Source organism: Phacochoerus africanus, chromosome X (assembly GCF_016906955.1).
Source record: "Phacochoerus africanus isolate WHEZ1 chromosome X, ROS_Pafr_v1, whole genome shotgun sequence".
NCBI lineage: Eukaryota > Metazoa > Chordata > Mammalia > Artiodactyla > Suidae > Phacochoerus > Phacochoerus africanus.
Genome location: NC_062560.1, coordinates 119,641,663 through 119,665,652, shown reverse-complemented (window position 1 = coordinate 119,665,652; position 23,990 = coordinate 119,641,663). Strand labels below are relative to the sequence as shown.

General features: G+C 39.7%; 1 protein-coding gene across 2 annotated transcripts; it reads right to left on the bottom strand.

Annotated features, from left to right (window-relative positions):
• Positions 1–8,522: 8,522 nt before the first annotated feature.
• Positions 8,523–10,914, bottom strand: LDOC1 (LDOC1 regulator of NFKB signaling). Of its 2 annotated transcripts, XM_047765398.1 has the most exons (2): positions 10,659–10,914; positions 8,523–10,577 (listed from the first exon to the last, which is right to left on the bottom strand). In XM_047765398.1, the coding sequence occupies exons 1-2, from the start codon at positions 10,785–10,787 to the stop codon at positions 10,347–10,349; spliced, it is 360 nt and encodes a 119-aa protein (XP_047621354.1). In that variant the 5' UTR covers positions 10,788–10,914; the 3' UTR covers positions 8,523–10,346. The 2 variants fall into 2 exon arrangements, with proteins under 2 accessions (XP_047621354.1, XP_047621353.1); XM_047765397.1 differs by having other exon boundaries at positions 8,523–10,912.
• Positions 10,915–23,990: the final 13,076 nt, after the last annotated feature.

The following is a 23,990-nucleotide window of genomic DNA, read 5'->3' as shown; positions in this document are numbered from 1 at the left end:
AAAGACCAAAGTGAAACAGCTAAAACTTAAGACTCTGAGAACTATGAAAACATAGATGTAAAACATAAAGGCCATGAAAACGTAGGTGCTAAATGTTGTGACCCTAGGCTGGGAAATGGTTTCTTAAATATGACACCAGAAGCACGACCAACCAAAGAGAAAATATATAAATTGGATTTCATCAAAATTAAATATACTTGTGCATCAAAGGACACTACCAAAAAAATGAAAAGGCAACCTATCAAATGGAAGAAAATATTTGTAAATCATATATCCAATAATAATTAGGTCTAGGTCTGCTATCCAGAATATATAAGGAACTCATAACTCAACAATAAAACGATAGCCCCATTTAAAAATGGGCATTTCTCAAAAAAAAAAAAAGATACACAAATGACCAATAAGCACAAGACAAAACGCTTGCCATCACTAAGCAATAGGGAAACAGAAATCAAAAATCACAATGATATGCCATTTTACACCAATTAGGATGACTGTAATTGAAAACATGGACAATAACAGGTGTTTATAAAAATGTGGAGAAACTATAAAACCCTTATAATACTGATGGTAACATAAAATGGTATAGCCACTTTGGAAAACAATCTGGCAGTTCTACAAAAAGTTAAACACAGAATTACATATGTCTAGCAATTCCACTCCTTGATATATACCCAAGAGAGCCAAAAACAGGTGTTGAAACAAAAGCTTGTACATTAATTTTCATAGCAGCACTATTTATAGTGGCCAAAAATTGGAGACAAGCCAATGTCCATCAACTGATGAATGTAAAAACAAAATGTGGTATATACATACAACGGGATATTATTCATCTATGAAAGAAATGAAATACTGATACATGCTACAACGTTAGTATGCTAAATGCAAGAAATCAATAACAAAAGAGCATATCTCATATGATTCTATTTGTATAAAATGTCCTGAATAGGCAATCCACAGAGACAGAAATTAGGAGTTTCCAGGAATGGGGAGGTGGGAAGAGGGCAATGGGAGTAACTGCTAATGGGTATGAGATTTCTTTTCGAGATAATGAAAATGTTCTGGAATTAGATAGTGGTAATGGTTGCCCAATTTTGTGACTATCAAAAAAAAAATACTGAAATGTATACGTAAAAAAGTGAATTCTATGGTATGTTCATTATAATAATAAAAAGATAATTTTTAACAAGAGTTATCCATACATAAATGTCATGGTAAAGAATTTAAGTACTTTCTGAGGATAGGGGGATCATGGCAGGATTTTGCATTTAAAAAGCAGTAAGTAAGATTTAGTTTTCAAGAAGATAACACTAAATAGCAAAGAAAAGAACAGATTAGAAGGAAAAGAATCTGTAAGAAGAAAAGTCATCTAGAAGTCCATTCAAATAAACCTACCAAGCAACGAGGATTTCGCTAAGGATATCATAGCTGAAAAGAAAGGGATAAATTGAAGAGCTATTATAGGAATGACTTGTTTCTAATTTCACTGACCAGACTTATCACTGAAATAATTATTTGAGTATGAGTTGTTTTCATTGACAAAACAGAGGGTTTTTTTTAATCATTTGTTTAGTAGAATTAAAATAACAGAATTTATAAAACCAATTATCTTTATAACAAACTGTGAATAAGTTTATGATACCTACAATATGAATTATTATTTCCAAAAGAGAAATATTTTATAATAATACCAACGGTTGTTCTCCATTTTCATCAAAACCCATCCAGAGTAAGTACTCATTCTATGGTTTAAATTACATTAGTACACACTATAATAAATAACAGCAATATAGAGTAAAAAAGCAAAAATTTTCTTTCATACTACTGCCCTCTCTAGAGTAAACATTGTTAAAATTTTGGTATTTATCCTTCTGTTCTTTTTTTCCCTTTTGTGTGTGTGTGTGTGTGTGTATAGGTTTTAAAATATCTGTAGATGTCATTATACTTTACATGTATTTATGAATTACTTTTATATTTACCAGTTCCTATTGGAACTTCCCTTCAAAAATACAAAGAAAACACTTATTTTCACCCCTGCATAGTAGTTTATATAGGGATTTGTCATACTTTATTTAAGTCTATCTCCTTTGATGGACATTTAGGGGGCTTTTTTGGGGGGTGTTGGGGAGTTGCTTTTAAAAAATGAGTAATCCTAGCATCTTTCTCAAATCTCATACTGATTCCTGCAAGTACTCCAGTGTTTGTGCAAAATGAGGATAAAATTATAGAAGTTCAGAGTTGGAACGGGCAGTGCCAGTTGCTCATCTAATGGCTTTGTTATTAAATGAGAAAAGAACCTGCAGAGTGGCCCACTAATGAAAATACTGCAGCTTACAAACAAGGAAATGAAGGTCCACCGGAGAGAGGCAACCCGAACAAGACATTACTTTCAAAAGGCAGCATAAACCATAAAAAGAACACTGGACTTGAGGTGGGAATTCTGGGCCAGATTCTGAGATTTTTTTTATCATGGACAAGTCCTGGAGCAGCTCAGGGACTTAATATCCCAATTTATAAAATGTAAATAAAAATATCTCTTCGCTACGCTAAGTTAGGAGTCTCAAATGCGAAACTGAATATGAAAGTGATTTTTAAAATGTTAAATGCTGTTCACATCAATTAATTCTTAGTATCTATTCTTAACTTCCAACACTTTAAAGCGTTAACCACATTTTCCTGACACACCAAATCCCCCAGTATCAGTGTCTTGCTACCAAAACACACAAGACTACCATAACAGCCAATCTTACATTCTTATTTTACTAAATAGTAGCTCTTAAAGAAAAGAATAGTGTTAACATTTATTTATTTATTTATTTATTTATTTATTTATTTAGGCTTTTTGCTATTTCTTTGGGCCGCTCCCACGGCATATGGAGGTTCCCAGGCTAGGGGTCCAATCGGAGCTGTAGCCGCCAGCCCACGCCAGAGCCACAGCAACGCGGGATCCGAGCCGCGCCTGCAACCTACAGCACAGCTCACGGCAACGCCGGATCGTCAACCCACTGAGCAAGGGCAGGGACCGAACCCGCAACCTCATGGTTCCTAGTCGGATTCGTTAACCACTGCGCCACGACGGGAACTCCTAGTGTTAATATTTATTGACTCCACATAAGATATTAGGCAGTTTTTTCCTTATACTAGTCCTAAGATGTAATTATTCCAATGATATAGGTATGGAAGTTTAGAACCAGAGAAGACAAGTAAGCTGTCTAGGGTTGGTGGAGTAAATCTTAGGCAAAGCCACAACAGGGATCAGCCTCTCAGATCACCAACACATTCACTGAACTCAAATTTTGTGCGAGGAACAATCCGTTCTCAACTCAAAACAAACCAAACTTTCCATATATGCTTTTCTATCCCTTCTAAGGTCCCATTTTCAGATACTGATTTCACTCTCTTCATGTTTTATTCCAATGAACAACAAGTTTGTTTCTCCTTCCCCATATATACATATAGATCGGATCTCCTACGTATATGGTGCCTCTTGTCCACAGATGACTAAAACCATTCGATTTTTCTTCTTGCTCCACAGAGGGATAAAAGTTTTTCCCAAAATTGAGACTAAAACTGAAAACACATACACACACAGACGCACACAGCTGTAGTGAGAAAGTATTCTAAATTATTAATATTTCATTATTTACTTTTCAGGTTCTTCCATCACCAGAGCTGAATCTTATTCGATCCCTCTCAAAAGTTAGCTCAGTGCCTCCCAGGGATACAGATTATCTCAGGCGATTAAGACATCAGAACTACTGAGCAGCAGGGGTGAGAACAGAAAGTACAGAATGTTGACTCTTAAAATAATGTCTGAAACCATCCAGGTACATTCAGATACAATGAAAATATGAGAGTGCTACTGAAATGTTTAAAAAAGAGGGTAGGGAGTCAGATCTGAATGTACAAGCTACCAAAAGCCAGGAAAAATGCTGTTGGACTAGACTGAAAGATACAAAAAAAAAAAAAAAAAAAGGTTGACTTCTAACTCCCAACCCCCTTACTGAGGAACAGCAGCATAACTAGGAAGGAGAAAAGATACTGAGAGGTTCCTAGAAGCACCCCCCTAGGAGAGAAGGACAGGAAAAAACGGCAAATGACACCCCCTAGAAAAACACTGCCAATAAATAAGGTGTGATTTACATCACCATCATATCATAACATAGCCCATCACCATCAACTTAGAAAATATAAAGGGTCCATAGCTACACGACAAGAGAACAAATAAATAGGTGATTCAGGAATGTGCAGGAGTCAATAGAAAGTAAAGTATTAACTGGAAGCACTTGCCAAAAATGTGGGAAAGAAACAAAACGATCACAGAATGAAGCCAAACTGGAAGCAACACGAAGAATGACAGACTTCTGAAATCATTGTAAAGGACAAAGAGAACAGGATTGGTAAAAGTAAAAATAAAAAAGATGGAAATGAAGAAAGCATTTTTAGAAGCCTGAGAATATTTAAAATAGAAGGCAGGTAAATGGGAGTCAACATGTATTATATGTATTTAAAGAAATAATTATAAAAGCTTTGCATAGAGGAATCAGGTCTCGAATATACATATTAAATGGCTCCACAAAAAAATGAGTAACACTTAGAGACATTCTATTCAAATATAAAGAAAAAATTCTCTGGGAACTCAATAAAAATATCAAATCAATTACGAATAAAAAAACATTAGGGTGGCCTCAGACTTCTACAAAAAAGCATTCAATGCCAAAAGATAGTGGAGTAACGAAAGAAAATAAAGCGTGACCCACGAACTCTACCCATAACAAAACCATAATTCACCATCAAAACTTCTGACCATATGGTATACAGAAATTTTGCAGGTTTTTTACCTTTTGAAAAAACAACTAAAAATGGAAAAAGAAACTTGCTAACAAAAAGATACTGAATGAAAATTGGACGAGACAGTTATTATTTAATTCATTTATCTGATATATTAAAACACATGTGGGTAATATGGTCATGGGAAAAACATGCAGATGTTACGTATACCAAGGACAACGAAGAAACTTACAAAGTCGACAGGGAAAGAGCATTAGCGTATATGTTAATTTCCTCATCTTTCATGGCTGACAGTCAAAATAGATCACTGGTATCTGAAAAATACTAAAGGTATATGCACTATTTAAAGGTATAGACACCAAGAGAAAAAAATATAAGCAAATAAATTAGAGAGTACAGAAATGGGAGGAGACAGTGGAAAATGCTAAAATATTAAACGTTTTCACATCAGCCTGAAATATAAAGTAAATAAAAAGGCAAGTGTTAGACTGGGCATAAATATGTACAACATATATTACAGATCCCTAATAATTAAGGAGCTTCTGAAAAATTGAGAAACATCAACAACCCAAGAGAAAATTGGGCAAAGATATGAAAAGAATAAAGCAAATATACAACATAGGAAATCCCATAGGACAAGTGACCTGGTCTCCTCAAAAAATAATTTGCAGGTGAAAAGAAGGATGGAGGACAATTATTATTGGTTAAAAGAAGGTTTTAGAGATATATAAACCAAATACAGTATGTCAGCATTTTTGAAACCTAATTCAAATAATTAAAAAATATTTTAAGACACTAGGGATCTGAATATGGATTGAGTATTAAACATGAAAGACTCCTTTTATTTTAGTACATATCATGATATTATGGATTGTTTTTAAAGCCTTATGTGTTAGAGAAGCATACTGAAATATTGAAGAGCGAATTAATATGGTATCTGAGATTTTATTTTAAATATTCCATAAAAATTAGAAGAAAGGAAAGGGATAGATGAAGCAAAAATGTTGGTAAGTTTTGAATCTGGAGATGGATCTATTGGGACTCATTATATTATTCTCTCTACTTGTGAACATGTTAAAAATTTACTTGTATACATTCAAATGAGCATTTCTAAAAGTCCTGTATGGCAGTAAAATTATCTGTGTCTGGAGAATAGATTAATCAGAAATATCCCAATTACTTACATTACCATTGAAATATAATCTCCTTTGCTTCCTTTTACTGGTATTATTTGTTTTAAAAGAAAGACTTCTAATTGAGGCAATATAAACAGTCTTGGGACATTTTTTTATCTTGAGCTGACTGGTTGACTCTGAAGTGACTGGTCATTTAAACTGACTGTATATAGGGACTTTGGCTAAAATTGAAGAATTATATTATTGCACTTCTGCTCATGAAATCCTCTGTCATTCAGGGCAGGGGGGAGGAGAAGGTATGCAAATGTTGTGGTTAAAACATGAGAAAAATTTGTTATTGATCACTGCTCAGATACCAAGAGGTGCACAAATGTTGCTATCTGGCTATCCTGACACCTCCTTTGCAGCATCTCAACAACCCCCGCCCGTGCCCCAACTTATCCAGGGGAGGGTTTCTGTTCCATTAACAAATCTTACTATACTGTTCATAATTACTTCAGTCAAGCTTTTACTCATCAGAAGCTAATTTCACTGCTTTTTTTTTTTTTAAGTCTCTGGACAATAGAATATTTGCAAATAAAGGAACCAATCCTAACAGAAGCATTTCAGACAGGAGGGGAAAAAATTAAAAGGGGATGATTAGATGCAGGAATCAGGTTACCAGCACTGTGGAAGCACATGGAACAGGCCATAGTTCACTGTCTCTACCTTTAGAAGTAAGTAGACATAAGACTAGTGAATACTCGAACTACTCAGTAACACAAACTACCAGGCACTTTTAATGCTACTTTAGCAAAATTCATATTTCAAAGCAAGTAATATATATTTACCCCACTCTAAACATCTATCAAAGAAAGCATTCTCAGGACCTTGAATTAATATCCCTTTATTAGCTTTGTTTTAACTGTTTTAAGAACTTAAAAAAATTTAGGTTCATTTGTTAAAAAATAAATATTCCACTAATTTCAACGTCTCCCTCTATTCGGCCTACTTCCAAATTGCTGAGGTTTTCACTATGTTGTCATAGCAGAAAATTATCAAACACAATGTGCAAAATGAACCTCTAGCATATACCACCCTACAAAACACAGCAACACCGAATTAATGGATGGCACTGTTTATGTATTCAAATGATCAGAAAAATCCAAACCTACATTGGTAGATTTAATATGATTAAATGATTATGACCTTCAATATGATTAATTTCACTTCATTAGGCACATAAGTTCAGTGACCTTTTCAAGCCCAGTGTGATGGAAATTCAGGAGTCTGGAGTTCATATATACTATTTCAACATTTTCACCTACTTTTAATAGTTTCCATCTAAGTGGTGGGCTTTTTTTTTTTTGGTCTTTTTAGGGCCACGCCCATGGCAGATGAAAGTTCCCAGGCTAGGGGTTGAATCAGAGCTGTAGCCGCCGATTTACACCACAGCTCACCGCAACACCAGATCTTTAATCCACTGAGCAATGCCAGGGATTGAACCTGTGTTCTCATGGATACCAGTCAGATTTGTTTCCGCAGAGCCAGCATGGGAACTGCTAAGTGGTGATCTGATCTGCAGGTATGCTTATTTACCCCTCCATTCTCTTTGGCTGTGCCTTATGCCACTATCGCACCATCTTGAATTCCTCCCTCGGTGGTAAAGTTCTTGTCAGTATCTGTGCTTTTGTTGCAGAATCTGCCCCCGAGGTGGCCAGATTCTTACACTGCCCTTCTCTATAGCTCACAGCATAACCTGCTCTTCCATGACACACGGATACTACCACACACACAGACACACATATACACTCAGAGCCAGCTCATGTACACGCATACAAGCCCAGGACATGTGCATCTCAGATTCCAGAAGCTCCTTTGCCTTGCCATCTTGAGTGCTACCCAGGTACTGTGTTGGCATGGCATCCTCACTGACCAGAGCCTCCTTCTTTCCCCACAGAGCATGTGCTCCCTTGTAGTGGGGAGTAGATCTCATCTACTCAGACTTCCAGCTTCCACCCGAGTTACCAAAATCTAATCAGTCTAGATTCTCTTTCTGGACCTTACCTGTCGCTAGCTGCTATCCCAATTCTGACCAAAGGCACCATAAAAGCAACAACCTGGAATCACCATGAGGGCAAGCATTGCCTTTCTTTGCCCACTGTATCTCTAACTCCAATAAGTCTACCTGGACCACTGATTATTTTGAATGGTTTTTGGCCCTGTTGGGTCCCTTACCTGCTTTCAGCTCTGGCCCAACACTTCCCCACATCTACTGTTTGGGCCTCAACCTCCTTTGCTAAGTCCTATCTACCCCTGTCCCCACCCTACAGAAACAACTTTCTTAGGTCCAAAAGATGACTCTTGCTCTGGACTTTGTCTGTTCACCAAGTAAACTGGTTTTCTATCTGACTTCATGTCAGATCCCAAAGAGTAAAAATGAACTATTGTCATGCTCTCATTTCCATTCTCTCTCCTGAGCTTATTCTGCTCCTGTTCACTCCTAACACCTTCCTACTGAAGCCCAGCTCACAGCAAGAGACTTGTTCCTGTATCTCATTGAACCCACAATGTAAGGTTTATTAGTACAAATAAAACACTCAGCATCAAAAGGTCTTAAACAAGAAGGAATTTTATTATCTAAATTAGAGGTTCTAAAGTAGGGCTGGTTCCCGGCATGGTATAGAAGACATCTGGGCAGATACATGTAAGAATCAGAATTCTGAACCCCTCAAATCCTCCTGACAGTTCCTGGCTGGCAGCGATAGGCCCCACAAATCCCCTAATCAGGCTTCCCTGATTTAACATTTCAAAGACTTAACCTGGGGTTATGGGCTCACAAAGGTAGAGATTATTCTCAGCACTCACCCCACTCCCTTAGGGCCTCCAGCCCTCCAGGCCCACAAAGAGATCTCAGCACAGCTCAGACAGCATTACAAGATCTAGTATGGGAGATAGCCAAGCATCTTGTCGATTTCTACAGGCAGGAATCTGGGGCACACAGACGGGTGGGGATCCTAAGGGTTATCTGCCCAAGGAGGATGAAACATTAAAATCTGGCTCCACTTATGGGTGCATTTACCCAGGATTCAGGATTTAACATTAGCTCAAGCATCTAAAATGGGTATTGAAACAATGTGCTGCCTTGTTTATGGAAGCCTGAACTCAAACAGCACCCTGCAGGGAATAAGAGTTAAGAGGCAGCACTTGCCTGGCAGGGCTGAGAAAGAACCCAAAAGCTCAGGAAGACAGGAATATGGTATGTGCCCTGATGTACGCCTACTGTCCCATTCCGATTAGTAATAGTGCTCCCTTTTTCTCTCGAGTGTCCCAGTTTGGGATGGTGTGCCATCTGCTCAACTACCCCTTATTCATCCCATCCTGGAAGCCCCAGAGGACACTCACTTCACCAGGGCTTTAAAAAGTGCCTTGGTGAGGGGAGCACCAGATTCCCTATAAAGCTCTGTAGTAGCAGTCCTCTATTGCCCAGACATGACAGTAGAGAATAATGGGATTGAACTAGGCTCTCTGATATCAATAGGAATAATGGGAGTCAGGGTGAGAGTGGCAAAGGCCAATGATAGCACTTAACCATTAAAAGACGCTCTTTTTTTTCCGTAGTGCTTGATATTTATTGAAAAGAATGCAAATGCTTTTTCTATGTAGTATTGAGGAGCTGGGCTGAGTACCTGCTTTTGTCTGTCTGGTTTTTGTTTTTAGTATTTTTGTCCAAATGCACACAGCTGTGGGACTGCTTCAGTTTTAAAAGAAAAATGACAGTTGTGCAAAACTGGTGCATAGGAGAAATGTCAATAATTTGGCTGCCAGGCACAACGGGCCCCTGCAGCAACCTGGTGAGGCAGGAGAAGACCCTATGAGTTAGGAAAGGAGGGAACGAACCAGGTGCAAAGATTAGCCCCTCGTTGGGGGGGGGGGGGCGTGAGCAGTCCAAATCAATGTCCCAGGTGGTATAGCCAACTAAAAGCATCCTCTAGGTTGGTCCTTATCTCCAAAGGCCTGGTGTGTCGCTGGAATGTGATGGAGGTTGGTTAGGTGGCAGCGTCGGTCTCTGGGCAGATGTAGGCCTGACAATCGGCAGGGCTGTGGGTAGTCTGACCAGTTTGTAACAGTCTGCCCTATAGTTGGGGCTCAGAACACAGTTCAAATTAGCAGGGTTGGGCCCTGGGACTGGCCTGAGTGGGAGGCAGCGCACTTCAGAGAGGCCCCAGCCCCAGCAGCAGGTAACTGTAGCACTATTCCCAGAACAAAGACAAACACTACGGGGGCGGGGCGGCGGGGAATAAGGAAGAGAACCAGAGCTAAGAGTAGGGAAGCAGATAGGGAGCGAGGGAAGTGTCGCGGCTCCGGGAGGGGCGAAGCGGGGCGGGGGGTGGTGGCGGCGTGCAGGGCCCACCCCCCTAGGCTCGAGGGTCTCCCGGCCTAGTAATCAGCTTCTTCATCTTCTTCGTCGTCTTCTTCGTCGTCATCCCAGCCAAAACACTGCTTCATCTCATCGAGGAAGGCCCGGTAATCACCTAGGATGGGGCTATCCATCTCAATGTAGGGCACCACCCACTCTTCGGCTTCCCCGGTGAGCAGGCTGATTAGGAATGCCACCTTCATGGCGTCGTTGCAGAACCGGTTCTCGTTGACGAGCATGTAAGACGCCGTCTGCACGATAAACTCAGGGAGGCGGGAGCTCTCACCGTTAAACGTTTCGGGGAAGGGCACCGGGCAGCTCGGCGGACGTACCTGGCGCAGTAGGGTGGCCCTCTCGCACACCAGCAGCCGCAGCTGTTCCATGAGCTGGCTGTTCTCGATGCTCAAGGCGCGGTGCCGCATCAGGAGCGCGTGCAGCAGCAGTACCAGCTCGTCCACCATGGCGAACAGCTTGGAAGAGCAAGAATGGGCTCAGCTCGGTTCGGATCGGCTAAGGTGAGCAAGGAGGCCTTGCAGGAAGTGCGTGTCCGCGGAGGCGCGCGGCGGCCAGGGGCGAGAGGCGGTGCGCGCAGGGGTCCCGGCGGCTGCGCAAGCCCCACCCACACAGCGGCTCTGACGGCCGGCACGCCGGCGCCGCCTGCTTGGAGGGAGGCGGGCACTGGAGGAAGGAGGGGCGTGGCCAGAGTGGAGCGGACAGAGGGAGGGCGTGGCCAGGCAGGGAGGCGGGCAGGGTCTCGGGCTGCTGGCTCGCAGTTCTCCAGGCCCGTGGATAAAGGCAGTGGGGGGAGATCCAGCCCTAGATGCGGGCCGGGCCTTAGCCAAGGCTGAGCAAACGCTAAGATCCATCTCTCAGAGAGGGTTAACCTGCTCAAGTTTAAAGGATTAACCACCCTTCAACCCAAACGACTCAATGTTCCTCGGTGGGTCTGTGGCCACCAGATTCCATTTATGTGGTTTTAACACATTTCTTTGCGTGTTTAAATCTCCGTCACTCAGAGAACTATTAGCAATTCTGGCTGCACCGCAGGAGTCACATCCTTTAAGAGTTACGAAAGACGCTCAGGAGTCCTGTCTTTCATGACAAGGTAATACTTAAAAAGAGGTTTTTCTTTAGTTGTAAAATAATATTGTGTACCTCTATCCTTTTGTTTAAAATTACTTTTTAAATAGCAAAGTGTAAAAAGTTCTGCAAAAGTTAGTATCCAATCACCATTTGCATGAGTCCTGCCTATCTTTGACTCTATTTCATGTCCTACTACTGGTTACTGTTCTTTGCTTAACAATGAACACGTGTGTTTTTAAAATAGTTTTGTTTTCTACTTTGAATGCAATTATTCAAATAGTTGACAAATAAGTCAGGGTGAGGACCTTAGGGCCAACATATTTTTTTAGCTTTGCTTTTTAAATATATCAGCAGTTTAATCACCTGGGGATCTCTAAAAAGCACTACCACCCTAAGGCCAGCCCTCCTTTCTCACACAGACTGTTGCAACTCATCACCTAGCTTCCACTCTTCTCTTCCTCAAGTTGTGTGTGTGTGTATTATATACATACTCCAGAGTAGGTATAGAAATCCTTTAGGACAAAAGTTAGATCTCTTTACTTTCCTGCTCAAAACCCTCCAATAGTTTTTCCCCCTTCGCTCAAAATAAAAACCAAAGTCTCGGTAATGGCCTATCAAGCCCTGCCTCACTCCCTTTGCCTTGTCCCAGTTCCTGCTCTGCTGTAATCACACTGTCCTTCTTGCTGAGGCTCACACACACTGAGTGGCTCTGGCCTCAGGATCTTTGTACTTTCTTTTTTGCCTCAGAATGTTCTCCTAGTTTTACTGCCTGACTCCTCCTCCGTTTTCAAAGAGGACTTTCCTAACTACCTCATCTATCAGAGCACCCCACTCTCTGCCAGTAACCTCTAACGTTTGCCTTGCTTCATTTCTCTACATAGCATTTATCCTACTAACAGCCATCATATCACATAGCACTTTGTTTATTGGTCAGCTTCCCCTTTAAAATATGTCTGTGTAGACAGAGGCTTTGCTTTGTTGGTTGCTCTATCACTAATGCAAGAAAAGTGCCTGGCAGAGTAGAAGCTTCATAAAGGTTTGGTGGATAAAGGAATCTCAGATGTTAGGATAAAAATTAGAAGTGGTCGATGCACAAAGTGTTCAGAAATACTCTTCAAATTGTCCAATATATTCTATCTCTGATCATGAATATTTCCATTGTGAAATTATGACTGATGTAGTAAAAATGGCAAAATAAAAATTTTTAAACCCTACTCAGTCCTTTTATAATAGAATTGAATGGGTATCCCTGAAAGTGAAAAGCTGAGAAACAGGAGAGAAACAAGGCCAAGGTCCAAGCAGGGAGAGGAGGAGGATCACACTGCTGAGAGGATGGGCAGGGTAAAGAACAGGTAGGCGGAATAAGAGCCCTGGGACTCTCCTGGGATGTGAGTCCCTCACTGGATGAGAAGCCACTTGATACTAAGCAGGGACCCTTTCTCATTCATTCTTTAATCTTCAGCATCTGAAATTGTTTACTAGGTGCACCTTAAACAGTCAGTGGCTTGGACGAAGGGACAGGAAATGTCAGAAGCAGGTTTCTGGCCACCCTGCTCCTTCACAGCTCAGGGTGGAAGGTGGATCTGCCTGGGGCAGCAATGAGTGTCATTTCCACTTTCCATGTCTAGACACTAATACAGGAAGAGATGCCCAGGGTTCTACTCCCAGGAGCACATATTCTGTGGTAGGCACTGGATCTGGCCAATTGACATGGGTTGCCTCATTGACCCTTGCACAAGGACCATGCACGGGGATGGTACTCTGTGAGCCTGAGACCCAGGAGTTAAGACTCACCTAAACTCAAGAGAGCAATATGTTGTGGTACGGTACCAGCTTCTCTGACTGTGATGCCCAGGCACTTCCACTGAAAATTATTATGCACTGGATTTCTGTGAATCGGGAAAGTCTGATGGGGACCCAGAGATGACCAGGCCCATGCTGCCCTAGTCCTCTTCCTACAATCCCATTATAGAGGGAGTCAGAGGGAAACCAAGAAAGCAACGACTAGTATTACCTCTGAGTTCCTAGAAAATAATAATTGCTTAGGCCAGAATTGGCCTCAGAGCTGAGCACTGATTTTTGTGAGATGCTTCCCAACTTGGAGGGAAGGAAAAGGGACAAGCAGCTCATCAGTGACTCACTAGGGAAGCAGGTGGGAAGAGGTGAGCAGTATTACTAGATAAATTATATAGAATGGTAATGTTCATGTTAACCAGCTTCCCAGTACCTGGGAGGTCAAGGCATACCTTCCTCGCCCCTTCACCCTGCTTAAGACTGCCTGTTGCCTTGCTTAGTTCTCTTTCTCCTTTCAAGTGACCCTTTAATGTTCCTTTACACCTGTGTGAAGATGCTGGTGGCAGAGATAAGTACACCATGTGACTTTATCTCAGACTCAGAAACTTTATCAGAACAGCTCTTGCCCAGAACATCCTGAGGGTGTTTTGAACCCCACTCTTTGGTATGAGCGTTGACCCAAGGCCAAGAGACTGATCCCTGGTGCCTATCATTTCTACCATCTTACAAGCTCCAAACTCTGCCCTTTTACACACCAAGTAGCCAGACCATAACATTCCCTTGAAACAAACATGAAAGCATCCCTAGATTTTTCAACCTCCAGAGGAATGTGTACAGATTGGGTAAACCATCCTGATACTTGAATATGCAGCCAGGAGCACAAAGCAGCTTGAAAGGGGATGAGAGGGTCAAATGGATGCTAGCGAGATCTGGGCCTCTGCCCAGAGACTCCTTGCCCTCCTTAACCTTGTGTATCTGGAGCTATGTTTTACAGTAACCACATCAGAGGACTATGGAAACCTCTAGTCTAAGGAGAGGAATAAGAAGGTACAGCTTTCTTCCTCCTATCTTCATCTTCAGCTTACCAAAGTGCCCTGAAACATTCTTACATGCTTTTAAGTACTGAATAAATATATTATGTTAAAAGAAATTAAATAATACTGACATGTTAAAACAAAAAGGAAACATTCCCAATACCTTTCCTTCTCCCTACAAAATCTCACTTGACAGGATTGTTGAAAATCCAAAATTTGGCTTGTAGCCTTCCCCTTCCATCGTGTGTGTGTGTGTGTGTGTGTGTAGTTTACAGAATCCTAATACACATAGTTCTGTTAACAAATACATGTCACATCCCCTTATGTACCAGGAGACACAGAGTTAAGATGCACAGAGACTCTACCTGAATTTTTCAAATACACTCCTGCCTCAGAACTAAAGACTCAACTTCGTGCAGTTTCTCAGATGATGCAGGAGAAGGATGGCACCAAATATACTCGCAGTCCCCAAGATATAGAACTGGAAAATTAGATTTCTGTAACCGGATTATGATTTCTATGAAGTAATAATAACTAATTTGAATTCTTCATGTATATTTTTGTATTGCTGCAATGTAGAATTTACTGCCCTCAGTATATTGCATTAGGCTTTTGTTCTCATGTTTCTTGTTCCTAGTTATTTTAATATAATTAGTCACCTTGAACATACAAGAGCTTATACAATTGGTTTGTTTCTGCATTTGCAAACATTTTAGATAGTATAATAAATTTTTTGTTATAAATATTAAGAGTGTGGCGTGGCACAATGTCTGTTTATTTGTTTTAAATGTATAAGAGACCTCTCATCTTGGCTGGTTACTTTGATTTACACTAAATTTTTCATGAGGCAGAATGGGTGTGGTAAATTGAAGATAACCATCAATTCTTTGCCACTTAGCCTATCAAAATTTCTTTTGCCTATTTAATTGGGCTGGCCTTGTGACCTGATGTGACAAATAAATTGTGATAGAATTAAATTACAGCTTATGAGGCAAGGCCTTAAAGATCTGAAGAGTCTGCCTTTGCCACTTAACAATGCTCCCTACTGGGAGCCTACCACCATAAAAGAAGTCCAACTGCCCTGAGACCATCACAGTAGGAGAAAGTTCAAGCCAGCCACATGGAGAAAAAGAAGTCATGAGGAAGAGCAGTAAGGCAGCAAACAAATGAGAATGAAGCTCCCCCCTGGACATTCCAGCCCAGCTAAGCCATCACCTGAATGCAGCTGAGTGAATGACTTTAGCTGACTACAAAGAGAGTCAAAAAACCATCATGAATTCCAAAACTATATGAACTCCGAGTCAAAAGAATCATGAGCAAATAAATGGCAGTTACTTTAATAAAGCCACACAGTTTGGGGATGGTTTGTTGCATGGCAGTAGAGAACAGAATCATGGCGAAACTCAGGATATACTGCAGAGAAAAGCAGGAGCCCCATATCAAAAAACTGCTATTATGCTAGGAATCTACAGTCCTGTCCTGTTTTCTTAATTCTGTTTTTGTCTATTTGGTATCCATTAATTACAGGGTCAAACTAACAGCCAGAATTCTTTTATTTCTCCCCAATGGTCCAGACCCCTTACTCTGAAGCCATCTCCTTTATCTAACTTTCACACACTAACTCTCTCACTTGCCCTAAATCAACCCAGGGCCAGGTACCAGACAACTAGGGACTGTCCCTATTCCCCCAAAGCTCACAGGAACTATTTAAACTAGTTAATCCTAAACTGTTTAACCTAGCTTGCTTAGCCTTTCCCATGCAAACGCCAATAAAAGCTCTGGTCTAAGTCTTCCCCCTCACTCCTTTCTGCCTCCTGACTAAACTGGTACTTCCCCATGCGTCCATGCTTGGCATGGCGTGCCCCCTCCTCTCAAAGACATTAGCCTCTCCCTGTCATCGTTCAGTCACCATAAATTAAAATGATGTGGGTACAATTGAGACAAGCCCAATGTAGCTGTCTCCAGTGGCCAACTCCTAAGCAAAGTGCACATCTGTGTCACTGTGAGTGTCTGCATCCAAGTGGACATATGCATACTGCTACCCTCTGCCCTACGTGTAAATCTGGCAGTGTCACAATATGACAAAGACAGAATCAAAACTGACCCATGCTTTCTCCAAGGGATATGTATGCCTATGTAAAAGCAGTAACACACGTTTCAGGGAAGCATTAGGAAAAGAAAATAATTTTTGAAATGTGGTTTCAAATCCTCATACTTATGCTTACTAACTGTGTGGCTTGAGGCAGGACACTTAATTTTCCTGAGTCTCAGACTCCTTTTCAATAAATATGTATAATAATAGGATCTAAATCATAAGGCTGCAGTGAGGATCAAATGATAAAATACTCAAGTATTTGGCAAAATACACAGATTATATATTATTTCTCACTGGACAACTGTGATTTACTAGTCTTGCAATGACTCTCTATTACCAGCATTTTAAATTTATTTTATTTTATTTTATTTTATTTATTTAATTTCTTTATTTTTGTCTTTCTAGGGCCGCACCTGCAGCATATGGAGGTTCCCAGGCTAGGGGTCAAATCAGAGCTGTAGCCTCCGGCCTACACCACAGCCACAACAAAGCAGGATCCGAGCCAAACTACACCACAGCTCACAGCAACGCCGGATCCTTAACCCACTGAGTGAGGCCAGGGACTGAACCCGCAACCTCATGGTCCCTAGTCAGATTCCTTTCCACTGTGCCATGACGGGAACTCCACTGGCATTTTAAATTTAATGTGTAGTTTTTTCACTTATTTTATCCTGATATCTATAAATTTAACTATGATGCTTACATTTTCAAAAATGTTTACTCTTAAATAAGAAGTAGTTGGAAGAATAAGATAATGTTTCATCTTAGATTTGCTGTCAGTTCAAAACATGCTTCCCTGTAAATAATGAGACATGAGTTTTCATTTTTGTTTTTAAAGAAAACCAGTGTCCATTATAACATTCTTAAGGGCAACCTGTAACAATTTCTATTTCCTCTCTCCATCTTGGGAGAATCTATGCTACATCTGTGATTTGGATTCATGATGCTCTCTCAGAGCAGAGGGGCAACTATACCTCCAGAAACTTTCTTTCATCACTTTGCCACCATGGTGGTCATCCTGAGAGAGGCCAGCAGCCCCAGGAGCATCTGAGAGACAGGAAACAGGGTTTCTCCTAGCCCTCAGAGCATCTCTGGTCATCCTTCAGCTGAGTCCCAGCATCCTCTCCTCTCAAGTTCCCTAGGGTTTTTTGCCAGCCTCCTCCAGTTCGCCTGGCTCCTCCTCATCCACACACATTTCTCTCAGTACAGAAAAATGAGTTCTTTGAGTAAAAAGTCCTCCCTAGGGAAGAGGAGGCATGTGGTGTATAAGAGTAATCCCAGAATCTTTCTTAAATCCCATCCTGGTTCTTGTGAGTATACCAGTTATTGTGTAAAATGGCAGTGGAAATCATGAAAGTTCAGAGTTGGGGAGGACAGGGCCAATTTCTCATTCTAAGGGCTCCAATGTTGTTAAGTGAGAGAAGAACCTGCAGAGTGGTCCACTAATGAAAATACTTCAGATTACAAATGAGGAAATGAAGGTCCATGGGCGAAGAGTAACATTCACAAGGCAAACATAAGACATTATCTTTAAAGGCAGTTTCTGTAATCTTTTTTCATAAACCATTTGAGAGTTTCAAACATGAACAAAAAAATTGAGTTGTTACCAATTGTTACAAATATACCACACCAAGGCAAGATGTTTATAATAGGAGAAACTTAAGGGGGAGGAGGGAATTTGGGAACTCTGTAATTTCTGTGCCATTTTTCTGTACAACTAAAACTGCTCTAAAAATAAAGCTCATTCATTAAAAACAAAAGTCAACTCAATTTTTAAATAGGCAAACGTCTTGAGTAAACTAATCTGCAAAAGAAGACACAGGAATGGCCAATAAGTATATGAAAAAGTGTTCAGCATCACCAATATAAGGGAAATACAATAAGATACTATTTTATACTCATTACAAATGGCTAAAAATTTTTAAAAACCCATAATTCCGAATGATGTTGAGGATGTGAAACATCTGGAATACTCGTACACTGCCAGTAGGAATGTAAAATGGTGCAGCCAGTCTAGAGAACTTATTGGTAATTCCTTATACAGTTAAACACATATCAACACTATGACTCAGCGATTCTGTTCCTAGAGTAAAAACATGCGTTCACAAAAGTTTTCTACTAGAATGTTCATAAAGCATTGGAAACAATCCAAATGTTCATCAACAAAAGAATGGATAAAACAAATTGTGGCACATTCCTACAATCAATACCACGCAGCAAATTACTAATACACGCAACACAAAAATAAATCTCAAAGCAGCATTTTGAATGAAAGAAGCCAGTCATACTTGCATGGTTCGTTTTATATGGAGTCCAGGAACAGGCACAACTACTCTGTGGTGATAGAAATCAGAACAAAGTTTGCCTGAGGCTGGATATGCAAGGGGGGTTGACTACAAAGAGACACAAGGGAAACTTTGACAGTGATGAAAGGATGCTATATCTTAACTGTGGTTACATGCTATATCTTAACTGTGGTTACATGGTTCTGTACTGTTGTTAAAACTCATACAAGTAGACACTTAAAGATACATGCCTTTAAATTCATATAAATATACTTATTTTTAAAAAGACTGTGGGGTATTATCTTCAAAGACCTTAAGAAAAGAAAATGTGACAAAATTATAAACATAGCAAATCTGACTTTTAATAATAAAAACACAGGGTGTTTTTAGCACTTGGGAGAAAGTGATGAAACAGAACTCTCATGACTCATTTTGGAAGATACTGTTGAAGTTCAAGTTTTAGCTCTATCTCTCAAAGCCTATTCAGCTAAACAGAAGGCACTCACTTTTGTACAGTTTGTATATGCATAAATTTCAGTTATGATGTGTTGTGGGGTGAATTGGGTCCTCACCCCAAATTCACTTGAAGTTATAACCCCCAGAATATGTCAGAATATGTTCTTATTCAGAGACAGGGTGTATACAGAGGTAAGTAAGTTAAAATGAGCTCATTAGGGTGAGCCTGAATTCAGTATGACTAGTGTCCTTATTAGAAGATGAAATTTGGTCACAGACACATACAGATGGAAAATGATGTAAAGACACACGGAAGAGGCAACCATCTACAAGCCCAGTAAAGAGGCCTGAAACATCATTCCCTTGTGGTTCTCAGAAGGAATCCACCCTGAAGACACCTTGATCTTGGACTTACAGACTGTAGAACTATGAAAAAGAAAATTCCTGTTATTTAAGCTACATGTCTCTGGTATTTTATTATGTTACCCCTAGTAAACTAACATACTATGGTTTAGTTAATTAATACCACTGCCCAAAAATATGGTTCAAATGTCAGTTACCACAGTATATCAGTTGAATAATTGCATCAAGTATAGTTTGTGCTCCTAATTCTTCAGTCCACATATCACTATGTACGTAACAGATATGCATCATGATAAACAACCAATCACATCATCTCTTATACACTCTGTCAGTAATTGGTTACTATACATCTAATACTCAGTTCAAACACAGACAGCAGAGCATGCTGAATGTGTTACATACTTTCCTCCCACTGATAAAGCCATATGACATCTTATAAAAATAGATAATAGGAAGGTGATATTGGCCAACAAACAAAGGTGTAGCAAGGAAACAACAACAAACTAAAACCAAACATGAAAAAGGATGAAAATGTCACAGAAGAAGTGACATGTTCAAAAACACTCACATTAAAGGAAATCTTAGAGAAATTTCACAAAATTGAAACCCAAAGGAGCTGATTCATACTTAGAAAGGAATATGATAATTTGCCAAGGTATAGAAAAGATGCCTGTTTCATATCATATGTTACTTACTTATATGCAGGGAAGCTGTTGTGATTTTTCAAAAATCTCAAGGAAGCTCCCACTATCTATTTCTGTCTGTCACTACAAAGCAAATGTCTCTCAAAGAGCTCACTAGGAATCTTCTCTGAATCTCACATCTGCTCATGCATCTGTCTACAACCCCCAGCAGAGTGTAATACTGATCTGTACACCTTCTAGATCTCATGCAAGTGGCTTTCAGTGGCAAACATTAATCCAGAACCATTTAGGAAAGGCGATTCTGGGAAATTATTCTCTGGCTTCTCATCTGTGATGCAAAAACAAGACAAAGCAAAACAACAACAACAACAAAAAACCCTTAAAAATACTTTGATGGTTGTAGTAGGGATAATAATGGCCACCCAAAGATTCCAATCCCTGGAACCAGTGAATATTACAAGTGAAAAGGAACTTCATAGATAAAATTTTCACTTTTAAAAGTTGAATTATATGGTAAATCATCTCAATAAACTATACATATATGATATATATACATACACACACACACACACATATATATATATACACACACACACACACATATATATATATATATACACACACACACTCATGTTTACATTAAGAAGTTTAGTTGTTATGCACTGTTACCCATTTGGCTCCTACGGGACCTTCGGCTTCAGTTTCTCTAACTTTTGTGTTTTGTTTTCTTTTGTTTGTCTTCTTTAAGGGCCGCATCCACAGCATATGGAGGTTCCCAGGCTAGGGGTCGAATCCAGGCTACAGCTGCCAGCCTACACCACAACCACAGCAACACAGGATCCGAGCCCCGTCTGTGACCTACACCACAGCTCAGGGCAACACCAGATCCTTAACCCACTGGGCGAGGCCAGGGACCGTACCCACAACCTCATGGTTACTAGTCGGGTATGTTAACCACTGAGCCACGACGGGAACTCCTGGTTTCTCCAACTTTCAGATGAGATGTGTTTAGCTTGCTGATGAAAGCTACTGGCTTCGCTTTCAGTTCATCTGCATAATCTCCCCTCCATCTTACATACATTTTACTACCTAACTGCCTGCCCTGCTCTTTTCAGGGCAATCACAAACTCAGAAGCAACAGATGTACAGAGATTCTTTTACCAGTTCCCACAATAGCACATGATAATTCCTATAATAAATGCTTCATTCTATATCACTTGTAGTAGTGCCCATGCAATTGCCATACAGTTTGCATATTGTCTCTGAGGTCTATCTGCCCAGACAGTATGACTGCCCACTTTGCTTCCGCACATTGTCAACTACATGGCAATTCTCTTGGATGTAAATTCTTCTGACTTTTATCTTTTAACAACATTCTCTCAAAGCAACAGATCATGCCTTAGCTGCTCCTTCAAACCATATTTTGCCACTCTCAGTCTCCACCGCAAGCAAGCAATATGAAAATAATATTATTTTATTGACTTAAATGTGCATTATCAGGGATCATTTTTGTACCCCAGCTATTCTCTGCTCTGTCTTATAACATCTCTCAATCTATGAATTTTTCATTAGAAATGAGAATTTTTATATCAGTTGATTTTCATTAAAAGACACTAGACTATATTCTGAGTCAGACTAGAGGTGGGAAATACTAATATCTACACTTAAAGATTTTCACACCAGTGAAAACCTGACATTTCTCTGCTAGTTTTGGACAGATTTACTTTGGCAGCCTCCTAGTGACACTTAGAAATAATCAACAAAAGCCTTAGACAGAAAAAAAGGAGAGATAATGCCCTGAGGGTTAAACTAAGCTCCTATGAGATATGGTTTCTCTTTTCATTTAAGATCTGCTATGTTGCTTGGCTTCAAAAACAATAGAAAAGTCATAGTTTGGAGGAAGAAATGACCCAAATAAGGCCAAAAGCTCTTATTTCTCTGTATTGAAAAGCCTGGTCTTACTATTCCAAAAAGAATGGCCAATAAACCTTTGAGTTAGTTGGTCCCATTTTGTGAGCAAAGAGAAACAAAATTGCAGTGCTGAGAATTTAGCACTACTAGTTCATATAAAAAAATCAGAGGTACGCACATTGTTTCAGTGAACTACCTTAAGTGATTCTTTAGAGGAGCTTTTCATTATAAACAAAGAGATAAAATATGAACGTAGGCGCAACTGATGATTTTCAAAGTAACACTAACTCTTATCAGACTTTCAGAAGAACGCACTGCATACTTTGATAAATCATAACTTTGCAATAGCAGGTCCCTAGGCTTGTGGAGAAAATAGGATGGATACACTGAGGCTGAAATTAAAGTTTGCATTACCATTAACTTTTAATTAATCAACTCCATACCCACCTCTGAAAATACAATAGCACTCTCTGGAAGCCCATTTTTGATGGACAGTTTCAAGACAAAATCTGTGTGTTACTTCTGTTGTGATGAGACCTGTTATCTCTTTATAGCAGCTCAATGGCAAAGAAGCTTTGTGACTGAACTAGAATATTAGTAAGAACTGAAGACAAAGGCATTTAGGTACAACTGTGTTTCACTAGGGTTCTAATGAAAGTTCTCTCAGGCATTCAAATGATTGGAAATGCATTGCCTCATTATTTCATGGAAGCCTATAATTTTTAAAAATATATTTGAGATATACAACATTGCATAAATTTAAGCTATATAACACGTTAACCTGACACATTTATATATTATAATACGATTGCCATTATAGCAACTGTTAGACCTCTATGGCATCACATAATTACCTTTTTTTGTGGTGGGAATAATTAACACCTAGTCTATTAGCAAGTTGGGTGATTATAATACAATATCGTTGTCTATATTCACTATACTTTGCTTCAGGACCTATCTGTCAGCTAGCTGCAAGTCTGTATCCTTAAACAAGATCTCTCCGATACCCCCACCCCTAGAACCACCATTCTACTCTCTGTTTTTACAGTTTGGGTTATTTAGATTCCACATATAAGGGATATCATACAATCTAAGTGCCCATCAATGGACAAATGGATAAAAAATGTGATATATATATATATATATATATATGTGTGTGTGTGTATTTTAATATAGATAGATATGTAAGGGAATAAATTACATACATATATATATGTAATGGCATATTATTCAACCATGAGAAAGAATGAAATGCTGTTCATTTGATAAAACATAGATGATCTCTGAGATATTACATTAAATGAAGTAAGTCAGACACAGAAGGATAAATCCTGAGAGTCTGTATTTTTAGATCTGGAAGTAACCTTGGATGTCACTCAGTCCAAGGTACAGAGTTTGTACACTTGTTCCATAAATGAGAGTAGAGGGTGAGAATTACTAAAAGAGAAATGAGCTATTGATAGTTGTGATGAGTTAACCACAGGATCAATCAAAGTTGACTGGAAGATGGCTTTGAATTTCAGCAACTTACTGCCATGTAACAGGAAAAGTACAAGGTTGCCTTATGCACTTGGGGCTAGGCCATCAACATTATGATCACCCGTCTTCCAATCTTCACAAGATCTATGTGAAAGAATCTTCAGAATAAATAGGGAACGTTCCTCTGCAAGGTTCTTATTTTACACAAGGGCCTTCTCACCTTATCCTTGTCTATTCAGCTCAGAAAACCACTTGAGATATGATTATTTTTCTGACCCCTGCTTTTGGTTTGTTTTCATTTTTATTTTTTTATTATTTTTTCTTATTATTTTTAATAGTTATTTCCCCAGTACAATTTTTTTCCTACTGTACAGCATGGTGACCCAGTTACACATACATGTACACATTCTATTTTCTCACATTATCATGCTCCATCATAAGTGACTAGACATAATTCCCAGTGATACACAGCAGGATCTCACTGCTAATCCATCCCAAAGGCCAACAGTTTGCATCCATT